This window comes from Moschus berezovskii, chromosome 19, assembly GCF_049115385.1.
Source record: "Moschus berezovskii isolate FMDL1 chromosome 19, NW_MosBer_1.0, whole genome shotgun sequence".
Taxonomy (NCBI): Eukaryota; Metazoa; Chordata; class Mammalia; order Artiodactyla; family Moschidae; genus Moschus; species Moschus berezovskii.
Genome location: NC_142478.1, coordinates 71887286 through 71908890, shown reverse-complemented (window position 1 = coordinate 71908890; position 21605 = coordinate 71887286). Strand labels below are relative to the sequence as shown.

General features: G+C 51.7%; 1 protein-coding gene across 1 annotated transcript; it reads left to right on the top strand.

Moving 5' to 3' along the window:
* The first annotated feature begins 6157 nt into the window (after positions 1 to 6157).
* NIPSNAP1 (nipsnap homolog 1) lies at positions 6158 to 21375 on the top strand. Its single transcript, XM_055405261.2, has 10 exons — positions 6158 to 6287; positions 13325 to 13452; positions 13642 to 13687; positions 13888 to 13982; positions 16079 to 16149; positions 16306 to 16446; positions 16700 to 16731; positions 17068 to 17162; positions 18327 to 18410; positions 19691 to 21375. The coding sequence occupies exons 1-10, from the start codon at positions 6190 to 6192 to the stop codon at positions 19753 to 19755; spliced, it is 855 nt and encodes a 284-aa protein (XP_055261236.1). The 5' UTR covers positions 6158 to 6189; the 3' UTR covers positions 19756 to 21375.
* Positions 21376 to 21605: the final 230 nt, after the last annotated feature.

The window sequence follows — 21605 nt, the reverse complement described above, 5'->3', positions numbered from 1 at the left end:
TGCAGGTTACCAGGAGTCCTGTCTCCAGCAGGCTCTGAAAAGTGACTGTTTTCTGGCCTAAAATTCTTGCTTCTGCCTATTCACACTTATGCATGTGAATGTGTTCCCCAACCTGGCAGCTCCCTAAACCCCACCCATACTTTTGGGATTTTTATGGAGGCTTCCTCATGTAGGCATGATCCATTATCTGCTCAGTTTCCAACTTTCTTCCCGTTCCAGGATGATGTGGGCTGGAAAAGCTAAATGCTTCATACTTCTAACAGTGGCTTAATCTTTCTAGTCTAGCCCCCATTCAGGGGACTTTCCTGGTGGCTCAGTGGTAAAGAATCTGCCTGTGATGCAGGAGACCCAGGTTCGATTCCTAGGTGAGGAAGATCCCCTGGAGGAGGAAATGACAACCCACTCCAGTATTCTTGCCTAGAAAATCCTATGGACAGAGGAGCCTGGTGGGCTGCAGTCCATGGGGTTGCAAAGAGTCGGACACGACTGAGTGACTAAACGACAGCAACCACCCCTGCAGGAGCCCACAAAGCATCACGTCATTAGAGCAAAAGATGTTCCCATCTCCCAGGCAGTTCCCAGTGATTTAGGGGCTCTGTGTTAGGAACCAGGGTCCAAGACCAAATATCTGAACAGGAAGGGCTCCTGGTGCTTTGAAGGGCTCCTGGTGCTTTTATCACTTGGGAAATTACAAGAGCTTTAGCAGCTCCGTGCTGGGAACTGGAGGCAGAGACTAAAGATTTTCTGTTATTTCCCAGGACACAATTCAACCCATAACATTCCCCTTCTAGGGGTGGGCTCCAGGAGCTATATTTATGCCAGGATATCTGGGGAGGTCCATGGAAGTCACATTTTTCAGGAAGGATGCCTTCTATAAGCTTCACATGATTCAAAATGTTGTATTCAAAAACTCATGTTTCCCCGTAGAAATGAATGTGAAGGAAGCAATAAAATGTGTGCACACACAGCTCGTAAATCAACAGCCCATCTTCCCATATTTCTGCTTTTATAAAAAAATTTATTATTTATTTGGCTGCACCAGCTCTTAGTTGTGGCACGTGGGATCTTCAGCTACAGCTTGTGAATTCTTCGTCATGGCACGTAGTGTCCAGTTCCCTGACCAGGGATTGAGTATGGGGCGCCTGCATTGGGAGTGCAGGGTCTTAGCGCTGGACCACCAGGGAAGCCCCCATGTTTTTGCTTTGTATCTGCCTGTGGACACTGTCCTGCATTTACAGCAGCACCTGTCACAGAGCTGGTTCAGTCTTCTCTGTGGCGTTTTATCACATCCGATAGCTGCTCCAAAGTATTGATTTGGGGGCGTGATTTTCAGCATTGGCATACCTACTTTGTGAGTGATGTTGTCAAATGACATTTTTATAGCTTTTTAAAGTGGGTTTATAATGACAGTGAACGGCAGAATAACAGCTCAGTGCACAAAAAGCAGTCGCTGGAGTCCAAAGCACACTAACAATGGTGTGCTTTGCTCCGAATTGACACAGAATGTGGTTGTTTCTCAGCTGTAGCAGCGGCTGCTGAGTGGCAGCACAGTGAATGCAGTTTATCATTCATTCCACGCTAACAGCCTTGAAATGGTTTGGTATTTAACAAATGAAAATGTTTTCTTTCTCTGACATTTGTATGATTTCCAATATGTATACATGGAGTGGCACTTTGATCATGTTTTTATGTGGCACTATGTCAAAGCCCCATAATTCATGTCTGCATATGACTTATCCTGCAGAAAGGCTGGGCATGAGTGTGGCTCATGCCTGAGCTGAGACATCAAAGCTTTCTTGTCCTGTGACTCCTGTTTGGGGGTCTCATGGCTAGAGGATGCAATTCCCAGAGAGCAGTCGGGCCCAGGCATGAAAGCCTATCAATAAGGAGCGGGTAACACTGCCACAGCTGGCTACTTTGTCTCTCTGCTCTTCTGCAGCCCGCTCCATGATGATCTATTTGTCCCAGGGAATAGACGATGGCAGGTTTGTCCATATTTTACACTTATGAACCTGCCTGCTCCTTTTTGCTCCATCTGTCTTTGTCCCCAGTTCCTGTCTTTTCATTTCACAGACTGGGCAGCAGGGCTTGGCAATGAGTTATGAAGGTAGATTCCATGAAGGCAGCTTTGGGAAAGGAGAGAGGGAGGGAGAAAAAAATGGGTCAGCTCCCTGCCAAGAGGGGAGGATGAACAGGTTCAGGAGAAAGAGATGTCACAGACTCTGGTGGGCGGGTGGGGACCCTGGAGAGGTAGGGGAGGGAGAGACCGTAGGACAGAAAAACAGTGATGCTGGGGAGACATGCTCATAGAAGATGGCTTAGACATCTGAGTCCAATCCCAGTAATTAAGCTGGGCCCAGTGCACAACCTAACTGTAGGAGCCAGCCGCCCAGAATCTTTTTTTTTTAATTTCTGGATGCCCTGGGTCTTCATTGCTGTGTGTGGGCTTTCTCTACTTGTGGTGAGCGGGTGCTGCCCTCTAGTAGCAGCGCGCGGGCTTCTCACTTCGGTGGCTCCTCTTGTTATGGCACGCAGGCCCTGGAGCACACGGGATTCAGTAGTTGGAGTACACAGGCTTAGTTACTCCTCAGCCTGTGGGATCTTCCCGGACCAGGAAGGTATCAAACCTCTCCATGTCCCCTGCATTGCAAGACAGATTCTTAATCACTGGACCACCAGGGAAGATTCCTCCCAAGAATCTTACACATTGGTATTGACATCCTTGTAAGGCCCCCTCCCACACTGAGCAGGGCTACCATGTATCACCAAAGAGATATTCAGAAATGACAGGGTATGATTTCCAAGGTCAATTCACAAAGTCCTTGAAGGTTCCCTCTTACTCTTTCCTGGATCACTCGCTCTGGGGAAAGTCACCTGCCAGGTGGTGAAGACACCCAGGCAGCACTTGGAGAGGCCCATGTGGCAAAGAACTGAAGTCGCTGGCCAAGAGCCCCCAACAACCAGCGCTGACTTGCTAGGCATGTGAGCAGCCTATCTCAGAAGCAGATCCCACAACTTCCATCAGGCCTTCAGAGGACCACAGCCCAAGCCAACATTTTGACTGCAATGTGGTGAAAGACCCTGAGCCAGAAGAAGCCCAGCCAGCCACTCATTTGTGAATTTCTGACCCATTTGGAACCATGTGAGCTCATAAATGTTCATTGTTTCAAGCTGCTAAATTTTGGGGTAATTTATTCGACAATAATTGGAAAGGGTCTAATTATATTACTCCTTACTTGCAGAATTGTCTTCCAACATCCATCTGGTTTACTGCCCAGAATGCACGGTCCATGGGGCAGGGACCCATTCCCACCAGGTGCCGAGTTAACAGGCATTGCGTGTCACTGAGTGCCACGAAGTCAGCCCCCCTGTCCTGCTCCTTTCAGCAGAGTCAATGGGGGTAGTTAAGCGAGGAAAAGATTCTGGGGGTGGAGTGGATGTGTGAGCCAGGGAGAGGGAAAGAGCCACGGTTAGGATGACCATACATCCCAGTTTGCCCAGGATAGAGGGGTTTCCTGGGATAGGGGACATTTAGTGTCCAAACAGGGACAGTCTGGGGTAAACTGGAGTGAGCTGGTCTCCCTAGCTGGGATGGGAATGGAGGTCTCAAAGCTGCACTTCCAGTGAGCCAGCCAGACTGGTTTCCTTGGCCTGGATATGGAGACTCATCCATCTGATCTGGTCAGGGGTGAGAACGTGCTCCTGGAGGACCTAGTTTGATCTTCCTATCCCACGCAAACAGCAGGAGATGGGAAGACGGTCTTAGAAGTGCCTAGACTAGGACTTCCCTGGTGGTCCAGTAGTTAAGAGTCTGTCTGCCAGTGCAGGGGTAAGCCTTCGATCCTTGGTCCGGGAGGATTCCACCTGCTTTGGGGCAACTGAGCCCTCTCCCCCCAGAGCCTGTGCTCTGAATCAAGAGAGGTGCTGGCTGTGAGAAGCCCGTGCCCCGCAACTAGAGAGTGGCACCCACTCACTGCACCTAGAGAAAGCCGGAGAGCAGCAACAAAGACCCAGTGCAGCCAAAAGTAAATACACTTAAAAGAGATGCCTAGACCAGCAGGAGGAGGCTTTGGGCCAGCCCTGCCTCATTTTCCCAGCAGAGATGGCCAGGAACACCAAGAGTGTGCTGAGGACTCTCACGCCGGACCTGGAGGATAAGCCCTTCCCTGTCCAGGGGTCCTGGCTCACCAAAGCCATCCACTCCTTTGTTAGAAAAGTGCTCCTTGTACTGAGCGAGAAGATGCGTTCACGTCTGACATCCGATGACACTGAACAGTCCAAACCCATTCCTTCCGGGGGGCCCTTTCACATAAACTGTGCATACACTGCTTCCTCTGCTCAAGGCTGTCCTTGCCTTGCTCCCTGCTGGCAGACTCTCTCTGCTGAACCTTTAAAGTGTTAGTCACTCCATCATGTCTGACTCTTTGCAACCCCATGGAGTGTAGCCCACCCAGCTCCTCTGTCCATGGGATTCTCCAGCAAGAATACTGGAATGGGTTGCCATTCCCTTCTTCAGGGGGTCTTCCTGACCCAGGGATTGAACCCGCTCTCCTGCACTGCAGGCAGAGTCTTTAATGTCTGAGCTGCCAGGGAAGCCCAGCCTAGGTCTAACATCAGGCCACCTGTGAGGCCCATTGAGCTGTCACGCCCACCTCTCCACACCGGCCACACTTGGTTCCTCCACCGCAGGACACCAGTGACATGTTACTTACTGCATCTCCATCTCCCCATCTCAGCTTTTCCTGAGTGATTGTGTCTGGGGACCCTTCAGTCATGGTCCCCTTTGGTTCTGATAACCCAAGGAGCAACTGGGCCCAGCTTGTGTTAACAGAGAGCAAACTTCTGCCTTAGCTATAAAGCACCAGTGATACAGTATCTTCATTGCATTATTCTGATGGCGCTGCCTGTGTATCACAGTCGACTTAGGTTTTTTGTTTATCATGATGATATACAGTATCCTCTTAAATCCTGCAAAGAATACATATTCACTGTAGCAGCTTCAGAAAACACAAGGAAAAAAAATAGTACAGGCCTCACTTCCTTATAGAAATTATCATTGACCCTCAAAGTCTATATAGAACCTCTTTCCCCCTCCCCAATATAAGTCCTCATCGCTCTCCATATTTTTTCATAGTCTGTATCACAATTGGCAAAAAATACTTTTGTGTATATTTTTCACTTTTTCAGCCAAAATTTTTAGCATGTCAGGCAAGAGAGGGGAGAGTGGTTAGGTCTAAGGTCTCTGCCCCAATTTGATTTTGTCTCCCCAGCCAGGCCAGGCCTCAAATTCCAAGAGGGCTGGGGGCTTGTCATTCTGCCCACGTTTGGCGTCTCAGGGCTCAGCACATGGTCTAGCCACGTGGACTCAACATTTGCTGAAGGAATCACAAAATTAAAGCCTGCCAGGGCACTCCTCCACCCCGAGCATATCAGGAGAGAACTGCCATCAGCCTCAGTCTCAGTGGGTGGACAGTCTTTTGCGGGGTGTGTACGTACATATTCTCTGGAAGTTATTAGGCTCCTGCTGCTCCCCCCATAGGGTCTGCAGGCCCTCTGCTCCCACTGAGGTCTGTGACCTAGGGGACCGTGGACTGGGAGAGGACTAGTTTGGAAGTTAGGCACAAGACCTGGGCAGAGCAGGAGAAGGGCGTGGAGCTCCAGGAGGCCCAGGCAGAGATGGTAGAGGGGGATGGAAAGGGAAAAGGAGATGATGGAAAGAAAGTGTCCCTGCAACCCAGAGCCTTGTCCATGTGTATTAAGTTGCTACGGGGTATGTTCCCTTCAGGCTATGATAAACGGTACCTGTGCCCCACCCCAGCAGGAATGCACAGGCGCACAGAACTGTACAATATTTCAAGCGGGGTTACTGACCCTCTGCCGCTCACCCTGGAGGGCCCCTTTAAGAACCCCTGGTTTTATTGTTCAGTGCTCCCATTTTACGGGGTGGACACTGAGGCCCAGACTGGGCGAAGGGTTTGCTCCAGGCCACAGAGCAAGTCTGTAGCAGAGGTGCAGAGGCTCAGAGGACAAGAACCCGGACCTCTGCCCTGCATCTGCGTTGCGGAACGAAAGGGGACAACGCCCACCTGCCCGGCTGGCGAGCGAGCCGGTGGGGCGGGGCTGACCCGCGTCCCGCCTCCGCTGCCGGGTTCGGGGGCGGGGCGTCCCTCCAAACTGCACCGCTCCAACATGGCTCCGCGTCTGTGCAGCATCTCTGCGGCGGCGCGGCGGCTGCTGGGGGGCCCGAGGCCGGGCCCCCGGGTCGTTGCGGCTGTGGCTGCGGCGCGGTAAGAGCCGGGCTGGGCCTGGGGCGGAGCGGGGTGCCTGGGGGCTGCAAGGGTGAGAGCCAGAGTCTGGGCCTGGGGGATGGGCAGAGCCTCGGGCTTGCAATCTAATGGTTAGAGGCCGAGGGCGAATCTCTAAGCCTGAGGAGGAGGTCTGGGCAGAGAATGGGGGAGGTGGGAAAGGTTGGCTCAGGGTCTTTGCCCTGCTGGGTACTTGGCTCTGGGTAGAGACTGAAGGACAGGGTGAATGGGAGGGGCCGTGGGGAGTGGGAATTGGCAGAGGGCGGGAGCAGTGGCCCTTTCCCTGGCCATTGCGGTGATTGTGAGATGGGCACCCCGGGGGACTTCTACGACAGGCAGCTCCTCCCTCGGTTAGTTCTGGGGGTCAGAGGCATGGGGAGCAATGGAGATTCCCAAGGGCCATGGCTGCACAGATCCTTGGCTCCCCAACCATAAACAGCACAAGGGGAGCAAAGGAAGCCTGAGAAAAGGTGGGAGTTCCCAAGGTCACTCCCCCTGCCATCCTGTGGCAGCACCGAGTCTGGACCCAGGCCTCCTGACACCCCTGTGGGCCTTGCGCCACAACTGGTGGCCTTCTAGGGGAGGGAGGCTGGTTGGACCCGGCCCAGAGCCTGGTCTTTTGTTTGGCCCCTCCTCTGGGCCTCCCTGACTGGCCCTGGGCGGCTCCGCCCTCCCCACTCTGGCGCCCTGTTCTTCCCCCTTCTCTGCTCTTCCCACCCTCTACACAGTTGCCTGTCCCTCCCATTGGACCATCGCCTCATCTTTCTGTTTCCCCAGCCCTTGACTCAGGGCTCAGGACAGTGTGTGCTCAGGAACATTCGCCAAAGAAGTGAGGACACCTGTCCCCCCACCTGTGGAAAGGAGGCAGGGGTCTGTCCTGCCCAGCAGCCTAGGTGTGCAGCTGTGAGTTCTGTTAGACCTTGCTGTGAGATGTTACAGAGTGCTGTGCCATGGGGTTGGGGAGGCTGGAGAAGGGGAGCCAGGTGCGTGCCCTCACCCCATCGTTTAGTTGCTAAGTTGTGTCCAACTCTGTTGCGACCCCTTGGATTATAGCCCGCCAGGCTCCTCTGTCCATCGGGTTATCCAGGCCAGAATACTGGAGTGGGTTGCCATTTTCTTCTCCAGCTTCCCCCCTCACCCTGTTGTTATTGTTCAGTCGCTAAGATGTGCACGACTCTTTGAGACCCCATGGACTGCAGGACGCCAGGCTTCCCTGTCCTTCACTATCTCCCAGAGTTTGCTCAAACTCGTATTCATTGAGTAAGTGATGCAATCCAACCATCTCATTCTCTGTCACCCCCTTTTCCTCCTGCCCTCAATTCTTCCCAGCATCAGGGCCTTTTCCAATGAGTCAGCTCTTCACATCAGGCCGCCAAAGTATTGGAGCTTCAGCTTTAGCATCAGTCCTTCCAGTGAATATTCAGGGTTGATTTCCTTTAGGATTGATGGCTCAGTAATTGGGGAGAAAGCCTATGACATGGAGAGAACCTAGAGTTTGCCTGGCACTTACACACCCAACTCAGCCTTTTTTCAGTGAGGTGACCTTGCATGAATTATTTGGCCTCTTGAAGTCTCAGATTCCTCATCTGTAAAATGGGGTTGAGAAAGTAGAATGATTTCACAGAGTTGTTGAGGATTAGCAGTCATGTGTGTAAGGTACCCAGTGCTTGGTGAACTTGTAACAAATGTTGCCCCTTGCCCAAGACTATGTCTCAAGCAATGTCTTCGTGAGTCCCTTATAATGTCAGGGCTGAAGGGGCTTTGGGAAGGTCATGTTCTATGATCCCCTCATTTTCCAGATGAGGAAATCCAAGCTAGGGGCAGGACCTCACTTCTCTTGCCTTACAGAACTGGTTGGTGGTAGAGCCAGAACATCAAGAGACCACAGGAGGAGTATAGGCTGTATAGGCAGTCTGCTGCTCCGTAATCTTGGATGAAGTCCTGAACCTCTAGGGCCCTTGGTTTCCTTATCTCTGAAGTAGAACTGGAGGTCCCTGCCAGGTGTTTTTTGCGGGATTGCTGTGAAGGTGTTTGGATTCATACTTATCAAGTCTCTCAAGGACTGCTACGAAGTTACCTGTGCCCTGGTTCCCACCTTGGATACCTGGGAACATCCCCTCCTGCCAACCTCTGTCTGCCCCATCTCTCTGGAGTCCCTTAGAGGGGCCCTCTGGCCTCTTGAGCTCAGAGTGGGGCTACTTGGGTCCAATCACAGTGTGGACTTTGAAGTCAGATGGACCTGGATTGGAATCCTCTTGGCCACTGGTTAATTGTCCTTGAATAAGACCTGGTATATCTCTGGGCCTCATTTTTCTCTATTTTGTTTTTGGTTTTGTTTGTTTTTGAGGTTCATTTTTCTCAAAAGCATATTGTGAAGATCAGCTCTCAGCACATGGTAAGTGCTCAGTACACAGTGGTTGTCACTGCTACATCAGTAGTCCTGTTGTTAAAAGGACTTTAGTTCTTCCTGTATGTCTTCTAAAGACATAATTGTGTGTGTGTATGTGTGTGTGTGTGAGTCACTCAGTTGGGTCCAACTCTTTGTGACCCCATGGACTAGACTCCACTGTCCATGGAGTTTCCAGGCAAGAATATTGGAGTGGGTAGTACTGGATTCCCTTCTCTCAGGGATCTTCCCTACCCAGGGATTGAACCCGGGTCTCCTGCATTGCAGGCAGACTCTTTACTGTCTGAGCCACCAGGGAAGCCAAAAACATACTTGTGGAGCAGTAAACAGAAACATGGCCCTTTTCTAAAGCCAGCTGACTCCAGACAGAAGAGTGTTTCGGAATATGCGTAGAGCCAAGCTTCGTAGCATGTCAATCTAGGATGTTCTGGAGCAGTTTCATGTGGAGTGGCACCAGACCATTGATCCATGTTGAGAGTGCCAATGTGTCTCTAAAGTTCTCATCTGGGGCAGACATTTGTTGAACAACTCCCAGGCTGAAGGTGTTGTGCTGGGTGCCCTAGTGGGTGGAGAATGTCCGCTCCAGGCTGAGGGGGAAATAGGAGAGGTGGGCTTTTGTTTGTTTTTTGGCCACGCAGCATGTGGGAACTTAGTTTCCCACCGGGGATCTAACCCGCGCCCCCTGCACTGCTGTAAGTCCCAGGAGAGGTATTTTTATGAAAGGGGTTGAACTGGTTTTTCTAGGCCTAAGGGGCATTCTTAATATAGTTTAGATAGCAGAATCTTTGGTGTTTCTGGGATAATTTACTGAGATTACATGAAAAAAGAAAGAAATTGGGACTACCTTAGACCAGTGATCCTTAAGCCTGAGCATGCGTCAGAATCCCCTGCCAGACTTGTTAAAACCCAGATTGCTATGCCCGCCCCTGAAGTTTCCATTGCAGTGGTTCTGGGTGAAGCTGGCAAAGCTTTAACAAGTTGTTAGGTGATCCTAATGATGGGGAATCTTGGATTGGTGGTCACCAAATGTAGAAGAGAAGTGGGGACTTGCTGGTAGTCCAGTGGTTAAGACTCCACACATCCACTGCTGGAGGCATGGGTTCAGTCCTTGGCTGGGGAACTAAGAACGCATAAGCTGAGTGGGGCAGCCAAAAACAAATAAAAAAGAAAAATGTTTTTTAAAAAAGGAATTGACTTGAAAGCTTGGCAAAATAGATGAGAGCAAGTGGAGACATCTAGCCTTGGTTTACGGGCAGCAGGGAGCAATAGAAGATTTTCAGGTGGACAGATAGCATCACAACCGTGGTACTTTATAAAGCTGATGGGCAGGTTAGGAAAAAGGGGACAGTGCGAGCTAGGAGATCAGTTAGGTAGGAACAGTGATACGAGCTGCACTGCTGTGTCTGCCTTTCTCTCTGCAAGGCACATCCTGTTGCCCTTATAGGTGAGGAAAATGAGGCTCAGAGAGGTGACGCTGAGCTGGGACTAGTCCTGGATTTGTTCAGAACCTGTGCTCTTAAGCAGTAACTCTGCTGCTGCTGGTGGTGACAGAAAGGGGCCCTGCATCCGGAGTCCACACACGGAGCCCAGGTCCACCCTCTCTCTGCTTTCTTACCTCCCAGATGTCATCATTTTCATGCAACTCTGTCTTACCTCCCCCACACTCCTTCACTCATTCCCCCAGCGTGGGCTGAGCATGTGCCACGTGCCCAGCACTCTTCCAGGCCCTGGGGAGACTGCGGGGATGCACAGGAGAGATAGCATCTCAGGCTACATGGGGCTGCTGCCAGTGGAAGACAGCAAACAGCACATAATAAACCCCCAAATTCTACAGCATGTTAGGAGCAGCTATGGAAAAAATAGAGAACAGGCTGAGAAGGGTTGGGGAGCTCAAGGACAGGAGAATGTTGTGATTTCATTGAAAAAGTGAAATTTGAACTCTTGAAATGTGAACCCACAGATGCTAGCTTTAAGTTCAGACCCTGCTCTGGGATCTCCTTGAGACCTGCAGAAAAGATCTTTGGAGATAGGCTGCAGCGCCCTGCTCTTTTGACATGCGGTGAAACCAAGATGCGATGCAGAGGCAGGAAAGAGGAAGTGGGAAGAGTTGGGAGCTCCCGGACACTCCCCCCTCACTCCCCAGCACCCGGGTTCCAGGCTCTCTCCCCAGGGCTGGCCGCTTGGTCAATGCTGATGTTAATAAATTACTCAAGGTCCAGTCCTGGAGCAAAGGTCTTGCTTGACAGAGAGTAGGAGTTGCTGCCCTCTCTGTCACCATCGCTTCCAGGAGAAACAGCCTTTCTACATTCAAACCAAAGGTCAGGTCCCTCTACCAGTGGCTTTGCTAAAAAACACCTGCTGCTTTATGGTATCTCCCTGATGCTCGTGCTCCCGGTTGGTGCCTGACCTGAGGTTGGAGCTGGCTTTAGAGGAAAGATCTCTGGGCTCTTGCCAGAGCTCTCTACCCCAATTTGCTCTGTGATCTGGGATAAGTTTCTTAACCCTCCCACCCATGACCTTCGATTTTCTTATCTCAGAAATGGGGATATGAATAGTATTAACATTCTACTGTCATTGCATAGATTCAGCGGGATCCTGGTACTGACAAGCTGATCACGGGTCCCTGGCAGAGGCTGTCCTCAGCCAGTGTTAGCCATAGTGAGGCTCCCTTATTCTGGTCTCCAGTTTCCACACACCACATTGGCCATCTGATGACAACTGTCTTTTTTTTCTTTAATTAAAATTTTTAAAACATTGAAGTGTAGACTTTGCCTGGTGGCTCAGATGGTAAAGAATCTGCCTGCAATGCATGAGACCCAAGTTCAATTGCTGGGTCAGGAAGATCCCCTGGAAAAAGAAATGGCTTTATATATATATATATACTTTTAATGGCTTTATATATATATATATACATCTTATTTCCCAGATTTTTTTTTTTTTTGGACTGCATGGTATGCAGGATCTTAGTTCCCTGACCAGCGATCAAACGCTAGCCCCTTGAAGTGGAAGTTCAGAGTCTTAACCACTGGACCACCAGGGAAGTTCGTGTCTTTTTGTTTTTAATGAAGCAGTACACACACAATGCTAGAAAGCCTGTGAACTCAGAAATATTTAAAAGTTTTTTTTTGAGCTTTACAAAAAATTATCATGAATAACGAAAAGTTTAACCATCGTCCTCTCCCCTCTCCCGGGTAAGCAGTATAAGCAGTATTAGCGGCGTCGGGCTGAGAGTTCCCCAGTGGTCTAGTTAGGACTTGATGCTTTCACTGCTGTGATCTGGGTTCATTCCCTGGTCAAGGAACTAGGATCTTGCAGGCCGCCTGGCATAGCCAAAACCAAACAAACCAACAAAAAAACAGTTTGAAACAAATCCTTACTTACTCTGTGCTCATACAAATATATCATCATTTTTAAGATGCTGTTCAGATTTTATCAGTCCCAGTGCTCAATCCATATTTTGGAGAAAAGCAGTACTTTGATTTGCAAGACATTTATTCTAGCCACAGAAAAGGCTCAAAAAAGAAGAGAACTTGCTGATGGGGCCCCCACAGCCTGGCTCCTGGGCTGGAACTCATCTAGCAGGAGGCTGGCGTTTCAGGCCTGGCTACAAGCCTCACCGCTGCTGCTAGGTAAGATGATTTACCACCTCTGGCAGCCTAAACATAACCCCACCGCCAATGACCTTGTGTGGGGAATTGCAGTGATGATCTGGCAGGACCTGGTGATTGGTCCCCCTGCTCTTAACATTCAGTACCGTGCACAGGGCAGGTCTTTGTCAATTAAGTGTTGTCTGAATGAATGAATGAATCTTGCCTTCTGATGCCTTTGACCCCCTCTATCTGCCTTTATCTGCCAAATCAGCCTGGAGATTTGGAAACTGGCCAGATCACCTCCATTGGAGAGCTCACCCAGACTTCCAGGGGCCAAGTTCAGGCTCACTCATCTGGGCTCTCCCAGAGACCTCTGGCTGTAACTGTTCCAAGGTCTGCTTCTTTCAGCAGACTGTGACCTCCTCAAGGACAGAGCGTGCGTGTCTTGGGTGCTCCATTTGTGGGGGCTGGCATCAGGCACGGGCCAGGTGTAGTGTGAGCACTGGGGAGGACCGTGGGCGCAGGCTTCTCGTCGGGGGGGACAAAAATTTCAAAGAAAGCACAGAGTGAAAGAATCTGGTGCTCAGGGAGAGGCACACCTGGAGAGCAGGACACACAGGTAGGGGGTGGACTGGAGGGGAGGCTGCCAGGGTAGGTTGGGCTGTCACAGGTAGGTTTTGGACACCAGGCAAGATGTGTTTGGGGTTTACCCTTTTGGCAAGGGATACAATTTCAGGGTCCAAGTGGAGGACCTCTTGGAAGGGGGTGAAGGGGAGGCAGGGAGGCTGGAGAGAGAGGCGGGAGATGGGCCTGCCTCTTCTGGCCTCCTGAGGCTCTGCAGAGTTTTCAAGAAGCGAACTGGGCAGCCAGGATCCCCGTGGCTGGCTCCAGTGACATGAAATCCGCTGGAGCTGCCATGGGATTCCGTGGCCCCATTCCCAGAAAAGTGGGTCACCAGCCTCGGGGAGCAAGGCGTCTGGGCAGATGGAAGCAGGTCCCCCTTGAACTCCTCTGTCCTGCAGCTTCTATTCCAAGGACAATGAAGGCAGCTGGTTCCGGTCCCTCTTCGTACACAAGGTGGACCCCCGGAAGGACGCCCACTCCACGCTGCTGTCCAAGAAGGAGACCAGCAACCTCTATAAGATCCAGTGTGAGTGGCTGCTGAGTCGGCTGACCTGCCTTCCCGGGGGCCTGCGAGGCTCCTGCTGGGGACTTGAAGAGGGTCTGGGACATCTGAACCGTCCTGGGAGCCCAGGCCCAGTGGGGCTACCCCCGTCGCAGCTTCCCACAGATACCCCTCCGCCCCGCTTCAGCTCCCGTTCCCTGTCCTCTGTCACAGTTCACAATGTGAAGCCCGAGTGTCTGGACGCCTACAACAGCCTGACGTGAGTGGCCCCAACCCTCCTGCCCCGCCCTGCCTGGATGGGGGCTCTGTCCCAGCCCTGCTCTCCGTGCACAGATCCGGGGGCTGTAGGGCTCCGAGCCATGCGTCGTCCTGTGCGGCCCTGAGGGGGAAGCCTTATCCCAGGGGCTCTGGGGGCGGGTGCACGCCCTCCCGCTCTCTCTGCCCCTCCCTCCCCCACAGGGAGGCCGTGCTGCCCAAGCTGCACCTGGATGAGGACTACCCCTGCTCGCTCGTGGGCAACTGGAACACGTGGTACGGGGAGCAGGACCAGGCAGGTGAGTGCCCACCGCCCAGCGCAGGTGGCTGCCCTCCACGCCCCCCACACAGCGGTGCCCAGAGGGGTCCTTCTCAGTGCAGTCCTCATGGGCTTCCTCCCCTGCTCACGTCTGTGATGGCTCCCTCTGCCCTTGGGATGGCCCACGAGGCTCTTGAGTCCTGCCCTGCACTGCCTCGGGTCTCCTCTCGCCACACCTCCCTGCTCACTGCACCATCCCACCCCGGACTGCTTTCTGTTCTTCAAGTGGACAGGCTTTCCCCTAGTTCCAGGCTGTTGCTGCCTCTGTTTCATCAGCCTGAAGCTCTTTCTCCCTGGCTTCCTTTTCTTGGCTCATTCCTCTACTTACCTTTTATTTCGGTGTAGACATCACCTCCTCCTGGAGGCCTCCCCTGATTCCCTCCACCTGTGCTGGGTGAGGCAGCTCTCCTGTCTCCCCAGCCCCCAGGATGTGCCTCTCCACAGCCTTGACCATGTGCCTTGTTGTGTCTGCCTCCCAGCGGGCAGGGCCCCTGCCTGTCTTTCTTCACCACAGAATCCCCAGGATGCCGTACATATTTATGGAATGAACAGGGCCTCTTGTCTGAGCTGGTTCCGTGCAGCTTCAGGAATACCCCCAGCAGGCCCCATCCCATGTCAGTTGGCACCAGCTGTGAGAACCCACACATGAATTTGGTTCACTCGCAGCATCCCAGCCACTCCGAGGGGCCTTGGCGTTTAGATCTGTGCTGTCCTGGGACGTAACCACTAACCACATGCAGCTATTTAAATTTAAATTGGGTAAAGTTAAATAAAAAGAAAAATTCAGTTCCTCAGTCAACAGAAGCCACATTTCAAGTGCCCATTGATAGAAATATGTGACTCATGGCTACCATCTTAGTCGGCACAGCTGTAGAACTTTTCCATCATAGTAGAGAGTCCTTTCAGACAGTGCTGATTAGACTGCAGATAGCACAGGGAGCTCCTCTGGCCCTGATAGAAGGTCCTTTATGCTTCCCTTGAACACTCCCAGCAATGGGGAGCTCACTATCTCACGAGCCAACCTATCTCATCCTTCAATTGCCCTGATAATAGTATTTTTAAAAAAAAATCTGTGTTCTACAATTAGGTAGATTCTCTTAATCATTTTTTCTGTTTCAGTAATCATTGACACATTGATAGTGGGGTAAGAAAAAGCCGACTGTCTTCCATTGCACCCCTTACAGCTTTCCCATTTTTAGGTACAGCTTGATCAGTTTCTGCAGTACTTCCTGGATTCTCCTAAGTATTTGCTAATTGAGAAATGAACTTTGAGTAATGGGAGCTTGAATTTTAAAGCCTGTCTATATTTTGGGTGTCTCGAAGGGTTGTGCACCTTGTAGAATCAGGTAGGGAGCAGACCCCCTGAGGAATCCACATTTTAATGAATTTGTAAGAACCCAGTACAGAGGCTGTGATAAAAAATGCAAATGGCACAAAGAATTTTCATTGGAAAGTAAGCCTTCCTCCTGCTCAAGATCCCGAAGCCTCAGTTCTCTGGCCCAAGGGCATCTCCTATCACAATCTATCTGGTCCCCATTGAGAGACGGTGCACAGACCAGCATCTCTGGATATGTCCCTCCCTGCCTAAACACACATGGTAGCATACCGCACATGCTGTTCTGTTCCTTGGTTTCATTTTCAGTTCACTGTCTTGGAGTAATCCATCTCAGCCTACCCGCCTCTTCCTTTGACCAGCCTACCCCTCACAGACCTGCTATGAGATCAGCTTTACACATGCCACAGATCCTAGGGTACAAGTTCACTCTGATCCTCTTGTTGCTGTTTAAGGAAGATTGGGTGGGTGCTTTTTTCTCAAGATGAGGACATTGAGGCCTAGAGGGGTCAGAGGCCACTTGGCAGAGCTTCAGCTCAAACCCTAGTCTCCTAGGCTTGTGTCTGGGGTTTCCCCCTGCCCAGCACTGCCCCGGCAAGGCAGAGGAACTCAGAGTCTTGATGCTACAGAGAACCGGCAGGAGGCTCCTCCCATTACATACACATGGAGCTTGGTGGGGACAGAGCAGGGCAGGGTCCCCACAGCCCCCTGACCTGTGCCTTCCTCCCTGTCCCCACAAACAGTACACCTATGGCGATTCTCAGGGGGCTACCCAGCCCTCATGGACTGCATGAACAAGCTCAAGAATAACAAGGTACGTGGGCATCCACTCGGCACACCTCTCCGGATGCTGACTCTGACTCAGCCCTGTGTTGGGGGCTGCCTCTGCCTCCCTCTGGGGCACACCACTGGGGGGCGGGGCACTTCCTGGTTGCTGTGCCCAGCTCGCCTGGCTCCACCCCGCCCGCAGGAGTACCTGGAGTTCCGAAAGGAGCGGAGCCAGATGCTGCTCTCTAGGAGAAACCAGCTGCTTCTCGAGTTCAGCTTCTGGAACGAGCCACAGCCTAGAGCCGGCCCCAACATCTACGAGCTGAGGACGTACAAGCTCAAGGTGTCTCCCCACTCCCTGCAGCAATGTGCTGTCCAGGGACCCTGAGAGGTGGGGGGTGGGCCCAGTGCCCCAGCACCTGGATTGGGGCTTCTGGCCTCAGAAGAGGTATGTATGCACATGTGCATACATGCAGGCTCGGGTGTGAGTCAGGGCCCCTGGAGCTGGTGAGACAGTTTCCCAGCCCCACCCAACAGCGAGGCTTGAAATCCCAGGTAGGGGCTCATTCCCACCCTCTGCTCTGGTTCTCTTTCAGCCAGGAACCATGATCGAGTGGGGAAACAATTGGTGAGTGGTCGTGCCAGGGAGTTGGGGGTCCCTGATCGCCTGGTGGGCCTCCTTTTCCGGGTGCTGTGGCAGAGAACATGGCATCCTCTGTGCCTTGTGGCTCCAGGAGCAGGCGACGATCCAACCAAGGGGGTGAGGATCCTCTAGACGATTGGGGTAGAACACACAGCCAGCAGCCGCACCTCCATCACCTGAGTCCCTGATCATCTCTGAGAGCCGAGGGCTCTATCTTGGGCTCCTCCCTCAATGTGTGACTGAGAAACCAGACTGGGGTCCCTGCAGAGGACCCTTTGCACCCGCCCTGGCCTCGGCCCCACACTCTTCTGCCACCCCCAGGGCTCGGGCTATCAAGTACCGGCAGGAGAACCAGGAGGCGGTGGGCGGCTTCTTCTCTCAGATAGGAGAGCTCTACGTCGTGCACCATCTCTGGGGTAGGCTGGGGACCCGCCAGGAGTCCTCCGTGGCCCCTCCTTTCCCCACTGTCACTCTGCGTCGACACTGCGAAAACATTAGTGCCCTTGTGGAGCTTACGTTCTAGCAGAGGGAGACACCACCTCAGACATAAACTAACAAAAAGGGTAATTTTGGATTTTTACAAGTCATCAAGGGACAGGGAGAAATGATGAAGACAAACATGGGAAGCTTCATTGACTTGAATAGACCAGAACGTCTTTCTAAGGAGGTGAAATGTAAGCTTAGCTAAAGAATGAGGAGTCAGCTGCAAATTGTCAGAGAACAGTATTCCATGTAGAATAACGTACAAAGTCCCTGTGGCAGGGAAAGGCCTTGAGGGTTTTGAGGCATGCATAGGAGCCCAGGGTGGAGGGAGTGGGGAAGAGAGTGGGAAGATGGGGATTGGCCAGATTGCACTGGGTCTTGCAGGCCATGAGGATGAGCTGGCAAGGGGGAAGCCCCCTTGTTCTAAATGCAACAGGAGACTGCTGCAGCATTTTAAGCAGCGTGATCTGACCCAATTTGTGTTCTAATGATTCCTCTGGCTGCCATGTGCTATGTTGGGAGCACTTTGTAGGGGAGCAAAAGAGGAAGTGGGCATCAGGAGATGGTTACACTAGCTCAGGTGGGAGAGGGTGCTGGCCTGGACAGTGAAGATGCTGAGAGGTCCACAGATTCACTGGTCTGGAAGTGGAACCCATGGGACTGGTGGATGAATTGTCTGTGTGGGGCGGGGAAGGACAGGAGACTCCAGGACTCCCGGACTCCTGCTTGAGCAGCTGTGCGTTGCTTAGTGAGACCCCTGGAGGAACAGGTTGCAGGGATCGGGAGTATACATTTGGTCTTTGGAAGTGTTACCTTTGAGACAGTGACACATCTAAGTGGATAGCGGATACACTGTCAAGTGGATACGTCAAGTGGACACCGGATATTTGAGTCTAGAACCCGAGGGAGAGTTCTGGGCTGGAGATACACATTTGGGAGTTGTCAGCAAATGAACTGATTGTCAAAGCAGACAGCAGAAGCATCCGGGGAGGAAGAGACAGCAGGGCAGGGTTTGGGGCAGTGGGAGGAGGGCCTCATGCTGGGTACAGGCCCAGGTCCTTTATGCTCCAGAAACAAGCCTAAGCCTTATCCCACAGCCTATAAAGACCTGCAGTCTCGGGAGGAGACCAGAAACGCTGCCTGGAGGAAGAGGGGCTGGGACGAAAATGTCTACTACACAGGTGAGCACCTTTTGAGAAGTCATCTGCCAAGAGCCACATCTGAGAATGGAATCCCCTCTGTAAGGAGAGCTAGCCTTTCTTGATTACCTCTCCTGATGGGGAACTCACTTTCAGGACAGTGAGTTCACAGGTTTCTGCCCTAGTGGCATGCTCTACAGGATGCAGGCTGTCCTAGGTGAGTTCTCGAAGGGGCAGTAACCCAGCCGGGTGGTCTCTGCTTCAGAGAAGTGTTGTGGTTGGCCACCCAGTGCGCCCCTGGGCCTGGTTTTTCACCTCACTGATGCTTTTTCTGCCTGTAAGATGGCGATGGTGATGGTGCCTCCCTCGAAGGGCTGGAGGGAGGGTTCCAGGAGCCTATTTATAAAATTATAGCCCAGACTCCAGCGCAGAGGAAGCAGTTTTTTTCAAGCAAGTTTTTTGCTTATGGCATTTGCCACTTTGCTGCGACTCTTGAGAACCACCTGGAACCAGTACGTGCTGATTGAGCTCTCACTGTGTGCTGACTGGTGGGAAGGGGTCAGGAAGTGCAGAAGGAACAGGAGCCTGTTTTCTCATGAAGGAACTTATAGTTGAGCTTGCACACTTACCAGCTGGTAAATGTGTCTCCTGACGAGGAGCCTCATTCTTCTCAGTGTGGTCCCGGATGACAGTGTCATCCTCTCCTGAAAGCTTGTTAGAAATGCCCAATCTCAACCCGCTCCCCCGCACACACACTGAATCAGGATCTGCACTTGAACGAGAACTGTAGGAAATTTGGAAGCATGGTCAAGTTTAACAGCGCTGAGCAGGAAGAAAGAGTCTGACCACCTGGGTGACCTTGGCTGACCCTCTCTAGAATGCAGCGTCCCCACCTGTAACATGAGTCAGTTGAACTAAATCAGTGTTTTTCAAACCTCAGCCCCTCGGGGGACCACCCTCACAGCTTGTGTCCTGCCAGTTTCCTTCTGCTGCTATTATTTTCTTGATCTCTTCCTTTGAATCCCCCTACCCTGTTCTTTGCCTAGCTTTGTCCTAAGCAATAATATCTGTGAAGTCACTTTTACTAATAAACAATGCTCTTTTTTTTTTTCCTTCAAATTTTGAAAGCTGCATTTTGTCATAACTTCAGTCCCCTCATATCCTATAACTTAGGAGACGTGGTGCTCTCCGTAGGCCACTCCAGGAGAGCAGGGGGCTTTAGCTATCTCAGCATCCCAGGCTTCCTCCGCCTTCTTCAAGGACAGTTTTGGGGGGTTGGCTCCCCTCCAGCCCCTTCATGATCTCTGCCTCTCTCTCTGCAGTCCCCCTGGTGCGACACATGGAGTCTCGGATCATGATCCCTTTGAAGATCTCACCTCTCCAGTGATGCTGCCGCTACCTCCACCTCCTCCCCCTTCTCCCTCAGGGTAGCCATGGACAGAGGAGCTCCCAGTTCTGCTGTCTTGGTTTTCTCTCCTACCCTATGGACTCTAGGGGGTTAGTGCTCAGGTCAGACAAGGGGGAGCTGAAGGATGATATGGGGCTTTGAAGACTTGCAGCCCTGCCCAGACCCTTCCCACCTTCCCTGCCCACCCTTTCCCTTCTGCAGGAAGCAGTTTTTAATTTCTGTGAATGGAACAGCAACCTTTTATGTCTTCTCACATTTCCTCCTCAGTTCAGTCTCCAGTCGTGTCCAACTCTTTGCAACCCCATGAACCGCAGCACGCCAGGCCTCCCTGTCCATCACCAACTCCCAGAGTTTACCCAAACTCATGTCTATGGAGTCGGTGATGCCATCCAACCATCTCATCTTCTGTTGTCCCCTTCTCCTCCTGCCCTCAATCTTTCCCAGCAGCAGGGTCTTTTCAAATGAGTCAGCCCTTCGCATCAGGTGGCCAAAGTATTAGAGTTTCAGCTTCAACATCAGTCCTTCCAATGAATACCCAGGACTGATCTCCTTTAGGATGGACTGGTTGGATCTCCTTGCAGTCCAAGGGACTCAAGAGTCTTCTCCAACACCACAGTTTAAAAGCATCAATTCTTCGGCGCTCAGCTTTTTTTATAGTCCAGCTCTCACATCCATAATGACTACTGGAAAAACCATAGCCTTGACTAGACGGACCTTTGTTGGTAAACTAATGTCTCTGCTTTTTAACATGCTGTCCAGGTTCCTCCTAAGATTCCCCATCTCAAGGTCACCTGTTGATAATCATCACCCTGGAAATCCTCAGTTTAGCTTAAGTTGCACAAAAGGTAGTGTGTCCAGTGGTTAAAGGTGGTCTGGAAGTAGGTTAGGCCAGGCCAGGCTCTCAGGAATTCCCTGGTCTCCATTGGGCCACCCACTTGCTGGACAGTCTGAGCCAAGACCCTCCTGCTGAAAAAAAGCCTAGAACTGCCTCAAGAAGCAAAAGGGAAAGCCCTCAAATTAGCTACGTCGGCAGGATGTCCAAATATTCCACCCAGAAAGGCTGAGAAAAAGAATGGGATCTGAGAAGAACCTGCGAGAGGGGAACAGAATGGAACAGGAACCCAGAAGGTAGAACTTAGAACTCAAAACTTGGATTTGAACTGAAGAGTTTGGAATACAGAATGGGGAAGGTAGAATAGAGGTGACACAAGAACTTGGGGAGGGGCTTCTAATACAAAACTGCTGAAGAGAGGTGCACCTCATTCTCCCCAAATAAAGAGGTTGAGATCTTGAATGAGTTGTTTCAGCCCTTCTGTGTAGGGAGCGCCTCCTGCTCGCCCAACTACTCTCCTACTGGCAGAGCTACGGGCTGGCTCTTGTATTTCCCTCACCCCGAATTCCTTTTCTCCCTCTTCACAGTCTATCAGCCCTACCCTCATTCTCCTGGGCCATCGGGTGTGTGGAGTGGGGTCAGTGACTTTGGAGGCCTTCTCAGTGATCCCCACACCTCACAAACCTCTGGGTAGCTTGATTCTGCCTCCCTTTCAGGAAAACTTGTGCTGGAGTTGCTGATGGAACCAATTAAATATTTACTATAAACCATGATGTCTTTTCTTCATCTACAAGGAAATTTGGCAGGTGACCCCTCAGGCAGGGCCAGCTTCCCAGGTCCACCTGGCTCATCTGTCCCACTGGTGGGTATTGTGTTCTCCGAGATACTGTTAGGGAGAGCCTCCCACGAGGGCAGAAGGAACCGCACTGCATAAGCAGGGATTCGGTTTCTACGTTCATCTAAGTAGAATGTACTGAACCCCATCTGTACGATTCAT